General features: G+C 31.9%; 1 protein-coding gene and 1 long non-coding RNA gene across 2 annotated transcripts; both read left to right on the forward strand.

Moving 5' to 3' along the window:
* Window positions 1-227: 227 nt before the first annotated feature.
* LOC134270266 (uncharacterized) lies at window positions 228-9,781 on the forward strand. The gene is made up of 3 exons (XR_009992756.1): window positions 228-290; window positions 411-459; window positions 9,640-9,781. It is a non-coding gene; the product is annotated as an uncharacterized LOC134270266 (long non-coding RNA).
* LOC134270265 (uncharacterized) lies at window positions 736-2,071 on the forward strand. The gene has a single exon (XM_062752464.1). The coding sequence runs from the start codon at window positions 1,047-1,049 to the stop codon at window positions 1,851-1,853; it is 807 nt and encodes a 268-aa protein (XP_062608448.1). The 5' UTR covers window positions 736-1,046; the 3' UTR covers window positions 1,854-2,071.
* Window positions 9,782-10,096: the final 315 nt, after the last annotated feature.

The raw sequence follows: 10,096 nt of genomic DNA on the forward strand, positions 1-10,096 counted from the left end.
TTTTTTTTTTCGTCAAAAGTTCAAGTCCCCTAGAGTACTTTCTGTATTTTGATTACTGTTACGTAAATGAATTTTGAAAAAAGACAATTAAAGCTTTGCAAGGAAGCTTTCCTTGAATTTTCTGGATTTGTCTTTTAAAAGGTATGGATGTAGAATTTTGATAAAAATAACAATTATATACTCTGCTTAATGAACATCACAGTTAATTTGGTATTTTTTAATTCAAGGTTTGGGTTTTCGGAATTTAGAGATGCAGTCAAAAGAAAATACTTAGCAGATGAAAACTTGAGGTAACACTTTAAAAAAAAAATAAATAATAATAAATATTAATGATTTTTTATTGTACATTAATATTACAATATTAATTCTTAATTTCTCAATTCTCACCTTAATTCTTATGTTATTTTCAGGAAAAAGTATGTGCAGTGCATAGCTAATTATTTTGAGGGACAAAAACAGGTATGAACCTGAAACAGGTATGAACCTGATTAAGTATTTACGAAAAAAGCGTCAAAAGTTTTAAAAAGAAAATTGATCTTATTCATTTTTTCAAAAAAATTCTCTTCTCCAATATTTATTTAATATTACTATTCATCATCATCATCATCATCATCATCATCGTCCTTTACACCCTGTGTCATGTAGGGCAGCAACAAAATTCCTCCACTCTTGTCTATAATCCTAGGCCAGCTTTGTCAATGATCCCCAGGAAAAAGTGTGACGTCACAGATGTAGGCAGGTGTCGATTTTTCGGGCTCCGATAATGTATATCTTTTCTGAGTGAAAACTGAAATCTCCAGGAATGTTTGGATATCAATAATTATGTAAGTCAAATGTTGTTCAAATGAGCTAAAGAAAATAATACTTAAAGCTCGTGATAGTTCCATAAACTCAAGTGAATCTCAAAAAGATCGAAGGCATGCCGCCATTGTGAACAATTACTCACCAGGTTGACATTATTTTTTAGTGAATTTGAAGTGTGTGTACATCCTGTGTTTATCTTCATACATTTATTATACATATCTCTAAAGCCAGATCAACTTATAATGGCTAATTTGTCTGTAAATGCTGAAATCAATCCGAGCAAGAGACAAAGGCAGGACAGTAGTGTTATTCTCTCGGGTGATCTCAGCAAACTGAATGATTTATTAGACACCATTTCATCAGATGAGAACTCTTTCAAACAAGCAGTCAATCTTATAATTAACAAAGAAAACTTTAAAAGTGCACTTGCCGAAGTCTTTGTCTCAGAAATTACGTCACTTCGAAAGGAAGTAAGCGAGCTCACATCTAGGCTTGACGAAATGGAGCAATATTCGAGACGTAATTGTTTGAAAATCACAGGAATACCTGAAGAAAAGGGTGAAAACACAGACAAACTAGTTCTAAATGTTGTCAACAGTTTAATTCTTAAAGACAACACCGAGAAAATAACAGTGAAAGATATCTCAAGGTCTCACAGAGTAGGAAAATACAGCCCTGGACCAAACAAACCACGGGATATCATCGCTAAATTCGTCAGTTACCGTGAGAAGGCCAGAGTGTACGGAAATAAGAGAAATCTCAAGTCCTATAACCATAACCCATCAAAGCAAACTGGTCCGATCTACGTAAACGAAGCCCTAACATCAAGACGAGCGGAGCTGTACGGGAAAACGCGTGAGCTCGTGAAAAAGAAGAAAGTGGACAGTTGTTGGACATACGACGGCCGAATTTACGTTAAACTCCGTGGTCAAAAAGGGAAAAAAATACCCATAAACACCGTCGACAACCTGGATTGCTTTTACGAGGAAGAAGACGATGCCATTCACAACGAAGGAGAACAGGTCCTGGCGTCGACTCCAATATCGTAAGGACAATGTAAATACCTTGTTTTGATTACAAACACGTCCACGTGTTCACATCTCTGAGACGCTTAGATCTACATCACATCAGCGCTTTGTACTACTTTCGTTTTCACCTACTGATATATTATAAATAAACATTTCGGATGTCCCAAATGATCATGTAAAGTATGTTCACGTTCAAGTTTATGTTTATATTTATCTTTAAACTGCTTTTATGGTCACACTACTCCCACATGGAAAGATGTATGTATATAGATGTTTCATTTGGTATTGTTTACACTAAAATACGTGTGTGTAAATATTACAGAGGCACTCTGCCCGATTCTTTTCGTATCTTTTTACCTGCTTGGGAACCGTTCCATCTTATGAACTCTATGGTCCCTACTTTATATACTTTGTTATTATTCCTTTTATTTTCTATTTTCTTTGAATTGACAAATGCTACATATTGCCAAACAATTATTATGTCATTTATAAATCCCATTTTAAGGCGGCTCACAGAATTAAACATTGAAGTGTGTCCACAAGTGTTTATAGATAATGGGTAATTCTGTTGAGCAGTATCGTGCCGCTATTGGGGTTTTTTACATCCAGTGTCATAGCATACTGATAAGGTCAGCTATAAGAATCTTTAAAACTGCAAATCTTTTTAAAAATTTACTGTTTGTATTTGGTGTTTTTAAGCAACAATACAGGTGTCTGGCATTTTGGTCCCTCAACATTAATTTTTTTGCACAGTTATTTATGTTTTTCATACTTTTACGCTCAGGTGATATTGAAACAAATCCAGGTCCAAATGTTGAAAATTCTCTTGATATTTTACATCTCAATATCAGAAGTATAAGAAATAAGATTGATTCCCTTATGTACTTAGTACATGATTTTGATATATTGTGTTTTAGTGAAACGCACTTGGACCCAAATATAACAGATGAAAGCTTATTTATACAAGGTTTTAGGAGTATTTTTAGAAAAGATAGAAACTCCCATGGTGGAGGTGTAATGATTTTTGTCTCAAATTTTATTAAGGCAAGTCGTAGAATAGATTTAGAACCAATTGATACAGAAATATTATGGATAGAAATACCCCAATCAAAGGGAAACCTTCTTATATGCTGTATTTATCGCCCACCACATACTAGTAGTACATTTTGGCAAAAGTTCTCTTGGTCTATTGAAAAAGCCAGTGATATCTCGAATAATATTGTAATACTTGGTGACCTTAATGTTGATTTCTTAAAACTAAATGCATCACATGAAGTAAATACAATTTTGGAAAGCTGCAGATTAACAAACATTATACTTGAACCAACAAGAATCACTTGTAACACAGGCACTCTCATAGATCCTATAATTATCAGTGAAAATATACATGTACATGATTCTGGCACCTTAAATGTTGCTCAGACACTTAGTGATCATAGGGCTACTTACATATATATTCATCAGAACAATAGCATTAATATGGCATACAAACGCAAAGTGTGGGATTACAAGCATGCAGATATAGAACTCCTAAATACACTCATACTACAAAGTGACTGGAATAGCATTATTGATGACACAGAAAACATGGAATCTGCTACAAAAAACTTTACAGAAGAGTTTAATTCTATAATTCACCAATGCATACCCGAAAAAACAATAACCATAAGACCAAACGATAAACCATGGATGGATTCTCTTTTAAAGAAAACTATTCATGATCGCAATAGACTTAGGAAAAAAGCACAAAAAACTAAGAAAGAATCTGATCGCAACAATTATCGTAAAATACGAAATAAGGTTAATAACATGAAAAAACATGCCATAACTAATTATTACGATAACATCGATTCTCATCTAAAAGACGCTAATAAGAATAATCAAAAATTATACTGGAAATTATTGAAAGACTTTTTTCACACTAAATCGACGAGTGAAATACCACCAATTCAGTATATAAATGACACTAACACAGATAAATTTGCAATACTAGACTCTGACAAGATTGAACTCTTAAATAAGTATTTTACATCTATCACTTTTCTAGACGACAGTGACCATGAACTTCCAAAATTAGAAATTAGATGTAATGATAAATTTCCAGAAATACAAATTCAAGAATATGAGATTACAGATATAATATCAGTAATTCCTGTCAATAAAGCAGTGGGTCCAGATTGCATCAGTCACAAAATGTTAAAGTCCTGTAAAAATACTATATCAAAACCACTGTGTATTTTATTTAATAAATCATTATTATTAAAAACATTTCCTGAATGTTGGAAATTGGCATATGTTCTTCCACTATTTAAGGGGGATGTACAAGCCATATTGGATCTAGTCTGCTGTAAACTAAGAAATACCAAGAATGCGCTTAATACTCTACTAAACTAGCTCAAAGTTACTCAAAGTGCTAATGCACTAATTACCTACTGTTAGAGACCAAAATTAGTAAATAATCAAGTTTATTTTGTCTTAATTAGGAGAAAATTAATCTTGTTAGAACTGCGCAGCTACAGCATTCATGATATGAAAAATGCATTGAAAATGGAGTTAGTTTGATTCATTGATAATATGGCTACAACCATTTGTTTCGTTTTTTTCTTGTCATTATCCATAATTCTTGAAAATTTGATTTTTCATATGGGTGTCTTCCTGAGGCCATGTGTTTATTTCGTCCGCCATTCCTCTGTCACACAGAGTTCGAATAACAATGATTTTAGAATAAATGCGACCATAATAACATCAAGACAAGAAATTACTAAGTAATAATCATTAGGTTATATTACTTACTACTTTTATTTGTTGCATCGCATCGTCTGATTAATGAAAAAACGCGATTTTAACCCTACTCCAGCAAATCGGGAAAAAATGTCCTGTTTACAACTCGAAATTCCTCGTAAATATTATTCCACTAAGCACATGGTTGGCATGTGCATATATCTGCTGTGGATAGATCCGTTTATTACCATGATTATATTTAATTTTTATGGAACATGTACAAGTCTTGATAATTTGTTGGTTTCTTTAAAACTCAAGAAAAAAAAGATAAAAATGTCCTAAACATATGTGTTTACGGTGGGTCTTTTTTCTGTGGCGATAGAAGTTATTTTCAAATGGGGCACTGCAAGGAGGATGCTTAGCATTTAATTTGAAAATGTTAAACAATATGCAGTGCATGAAAAATAAATTGTAATTACATGTCTTACATTCGAAAAGTTGGTACATATGTCTATTTTGTTTAGAAGTTAGATAGAAAAAATAGGCAGTTATAGGATTTCCTTCAGGCACCTCACATAAACATCTAGAATGTTTGCAATGACCCACACATTGTATGGGGTCATGTTTGGACACAAAAACGCATCATGTCTCATTATGTTGACAACGTTGTAAGCTCTCGCTCATTGAACATACGAAGCTTGATGAAATATAATGAGTTGTTTCTATGAAATTTAGAAACGAGCACAATGTTTGCAAAGAAAGGTCCATTGCATATGCTAGTCTATAATTGCAAAAAAAAGAGTGCTAACCCCCCCCCCCCCCCCCCCCCCGCCCCGAAAATCCTATGTTTGTTTTTCAAAACAGTGACAAAGATTTAAAAAATTGCATTACTAAGTATTAGATGGAACATGTACTAGCCTTATAAGACCACTTGTTATAAAAATATTTGGTTGCCCTCTCTCCCGATCTACTGCCTAGAAATGGCCCGACTCATTTTTTTAACATCCCATTACACGATATTTTTTTCTTTTTCTTCCGTCAACAATTCTGTTTAAATTTTAAGGAATTTTTTTTCTCACCCATAAATACGGACCCAATAATTTTTCCCTGAGTTGGGAGGACCACCAAACATCATTTTAGAGATGTTTATAAGTTGATTTTTTCTCTTTACTTTGTACATTTGTAATTTTGGAAATATGGGCAAATAGAAAAAAAAAATTATTCATTAAATCTCCTAACCCACTGTGAATGATTTCATGCCTTTTCAACTGTTGCTCCTCTGTAATGAAAATTGTAAATGCATGTTTATTTGACACAGTATACGAGCGGTGATAAAAAAGTAAACAATATCTTAGGTATTTGATATTTATATTATTGTTGAAATATTCAAGTATTTTTCAAAGTGTAAAATTTTAATTGAAGGTCTTTGATAGCATATTGCTTTAAAAAAACACATCCCTTTTCAAACTTGCTTTCACCGGGCAACATAACAAGTATCATATTTAACCATCTGCCTTCCTTCACTAAAACGATATCCAATCATTGATTGAAATTATATGAAGCCATTTAATAAACTGTGAACAAATTCTTATACGCTACTTCTAAGGCATTTGTAAGATATACATGTGCCATAAATATTATAGTCGTTTGTTGAACGAGTTCCACTGAGACAACCATTTTTCGTCAAAAGTACCTGAATAATGACGTCATTTTCAGATTGTGACATCGCAAACAAGGAGCAAAACTTCAGCATATGCTATTTATAGAACTTGTGTTTGGCTATCTAATCTGAATTGTGGTTTTGTAGATATAGAGATATTTCGCGAAATTTTTGATAACGCTTCGTACTAGTAGGTACTAAAACAAGGTCATTCGTATCAATTTTATGTGTCTAATTTCTTTGTGTTTTATTGGTGATAATTAAAATTTTAATAGATAATATAATTTATCTGTGGCAAACTTACAAACTCTTAATTTTTAACTTTGATGGTGCTTATTTTTCCTTACCTGGAATCAAAGAGTTTAATTTTTTTTTATATTAATACGTAAACTATTTAACAACTGTTCGATAATAATACTAAATAAATTACTTCAAGCCACACTATAACACCTTTCCTCTTTTAAAAGTGTTCATATTATTTGAAATATTTTGCAACTGTAATTCTCTTCTACATTTAAAGATTGTTATGCCCCTCCATATTAAGAAGAGGTCTGGAAAACAAGATTCTGTGCTAAAAATAGACCACGTGCTGCTATCCATGAACTACTTTCATGGTTCTTTACACTCTTTTTGAAGACAACGGTACCTTGTTTTGAACTTGAAATTATCATTTAAATGTGCAAAATTTAGACATTTTCTCAACAAATGGTTGTAGAGAGAACATTAATACACAGTTTGCATATTTTTTTGGATTTTTTAAGGCTCTGCTGAATTCTGTAGCTGCGCAGTTCTAAGGAGCATATCAAAAGCATTTTTCTGCAAAAGTATAGATTATATATGCACAACATGCATTCGGTTATGCATATTTATTGTATCTTTATCAAAAAGACTTAAAATTTGATCAAAATATAATGTATTTTAGCCATTTAAAGAAATGTTTACATTTTGCTCACACTGCACTAAAAGTGGCCGTACATCCCCCTTAAGAAGGATGACCCCTCTCTAACTTCAAATTATAGACCTGTCTCTTTGTTGAGTTGTGTAAGTAAAATATTTGAAAGAATTATTTTCAAACATGTGTACAATTAGGCCATAATAAAAATATTCCTAGATTCTCATCCCCGCCCGCCCCGATTTTATACCCCCGCCTCGATTTTTTTTTATTTCTGTTTTTCTTCGGTTTAATTCTGATCGGGATCGGTATTCATCTACCATTCTACTTTCGTTTTATATCCCGCGAATGTTGACATGATTTTGACAGCTGAAAAGATGGTAATTGCTGTAATACATGCGTATATATTTTAAACAAGGGTCATTGGTTGAAAAATATTGGAGATGATGTGAAGTAAGAGATAACTGAACCTTTACTATGACTTTTATTTGGGTATTGTAGATAATTACACCGATTGACCAGGTCAATAAAAAATCTGCAAAATTGAAAAAATAAAAAATATAAAATAAAAGCCGCCCGCCCGCCTCGATTTTTAAAAAAGTTCGGATGAGAATCTAGCAATTTATTTATTATGGCCTTACCTACATTCAAAAAATCTTTTTTATAAATATCAGTCAGGTTTTTTACCCGGGCACTCTACTGTATATCAACTTCTAGAAATATACCATTCTATTGTGAAAAGTATTGATGAAGGTAAATTCTGTTGTATGGTGTTCTGTGATTTATCCAAGGCATTTGATAGAGTATGGCATAAAGGCTTAATTCATAAACTTCAAATGTACGGAATTAATGGTAAAATGCTAAAATGGTTTGAAAGTTATTTAAGCAATAGAACACAACAAGTCAAGTACAGAAATTTGCTCTCTTCCACTGGTTATGTAAAAGCTGGAGTCCCTCAGGGATCTGTACTTGGACCACTCTTATTTTTGATATATGTAAATGACGTTGCTCAAAATATGATATCTGTTTGTAGATTATATGCTGATGATAATTCTTTACAACAATGTTCAGATAATATTAATCATATTGAACAAAGTCTTAATCATGATCTTAAAGTATTACATGAATGGTTGAAAAAATGGCTGTTGAAATTCAACCCACAGAAAACAAAAGCTGTATTTTTTCATTTGAAAGCTGTGCAACAATTTCCAAATCTAATTTTTGATAACTGTCAAATAGAATATGTCACACAACATACACATCTTGGGATACTTCTGTCTTCAAATTTGGGATGGTCTGATTATATTGATATCATTGTAAAGAAGGCTTACAAAAAACTTGGTTTACTGAAAAAACTAAAATTTAATGTGTCAAGGGATATTTTGTCCCAGATGTATATTTCTTTTATCAGACCACAACTGGAATATGCAGTTGAAGTTTGGTCGGGGTGTACAAAGGCAGACATAGAAAAGCTTGAGAAAGTTCAATTATTTGCTGCTAGAATTGTAACAGGTCTTACACTTATTGCTTCTAAAAATTCACTTTATCTGGAAACTGGATGGGAACCATTGGAAAATAGAAGAAATAGAACAAATCTAGTAACAATGTACAAAATATACAACAATTTAGTACCTACTTATATTCAAAATATAGTACCTGATATTAGAGGCAACATTTCACAATACTCTACTAGAAATTCCTCCAATTATTCCTTGCCAAAATGCAGATTAGAATTATTCAATAAATCCTTTATTCCAGACACAGTTAGAAAGTGGAATGCAATCAAAATTAACATAGGGAGGCAACTTCTATTAAAAGTTTTAAAAAATGCTTGTCAAGCAATATTGTAAAACCTCCAAAATATTTTTCTTTTGGTAAGAGATTTTGGAATATCATTCACACAAGGTTAAGACATAATTGTATTTTAAATTCTGACCTATTTCGCTGTAATCTAATTGACAGTCCAAATTGTTCATGTGGACAAATAGAAGATTCCTATCATTTGTTTTTTGTTTGTAGAAAATATGCAACAGCAAGATATTCTCTAATGAATAATTTATTATCATTCAACAATTTGTACATTATAGATGTCCATTTGATGTTATGGGGTGTTGATTCATTCTCTGATCAACAAAATGTAGAAATTTTTAAAGTTATTCATACCTTTTTAAAAGAGTGTGGTCGATTCTCTGAAAAATCTTAATTTCTTGTATATATAGTATTGTGTTCTGGTATCAAGAATTTACTGTCTTTGACACTACTAATTGTTACTGAAAATAATTGTTCTTTATTTTGGCAATATTATAAAATTTTGTATAAGGAGAAGACTATCTAAGTTGTTGTAGAACTTGTGTCTTATCCTTTTGGCTTTAATTGTCAATAAAATATGTTCAATTCATCCCCAGGTCTGGTGCATTGCTCTTATCTCGCTTTTAACTGTCTTTCGCCATGATGTCTAATGCCAGCTAAAATTAAAGTATCCTTTGCTTTATAGGCTTCAAAGTATTTTTTGCTTTTTATTTTTTTTCTTTCAGAAACTATCAAAGCTGCACACATTGAAGAATAGTGAATTCGCAAGAATATCTTTAGAACTGCCATTTGCATATCAAACCTTACATGAAACAGAAAAATTAGCAGCGACTTTGTGCGACTTGTCAGTGCTGAGTTATCTAATAGAGTGAGTAGAACATTAATTTCAACCAACAGAGTACCAAAGGCTCATAATTTATATCTCCCCTTTCTGATAATTACTAGTATTCAATATTAAAATACTCTTTTAAGCACTTACTAATTATTTCTGGGATGTATAAAAGTATATATACATAGTATAAAAGTATATAATTATACATAGCATTAATCCTTGAATTTTTATACCCTAGGGAATGAAAATTTGAATGTGGGGAATTTTTTTTTATTATCCATCTTTCTGCTGATTTTTATTTCAATTTTGGCAATATCTTAATATCTGAATTAATATATTAATTTATATTT

Source organism: Saccostrea cucullata, unplaced genomic scaffold, assembly GCF_032062105.1.
Source record: "Saccostrea cucullata isolate Sc308-1 unplaced genomic scaffold, CSIRO_AGI_Scuc_v1 ctg18035, whole genome shotgun sequence".
Lineage (NCBI taxonomy): Eukaryota > Metazoa > Mollusca > Bivalvia > Ostreida > Ostreidae > Saccostrea > Saccostrea cuccullata.

Coding starts and splice junctions, on each gene's coding strand:
- LOC134270265 (XM_062752464.1), top strand. CDS start 1,047: ATGGCTAATTTGTCTGTAAATGCTGAAATCAATCCGAGCAAGAGACAA.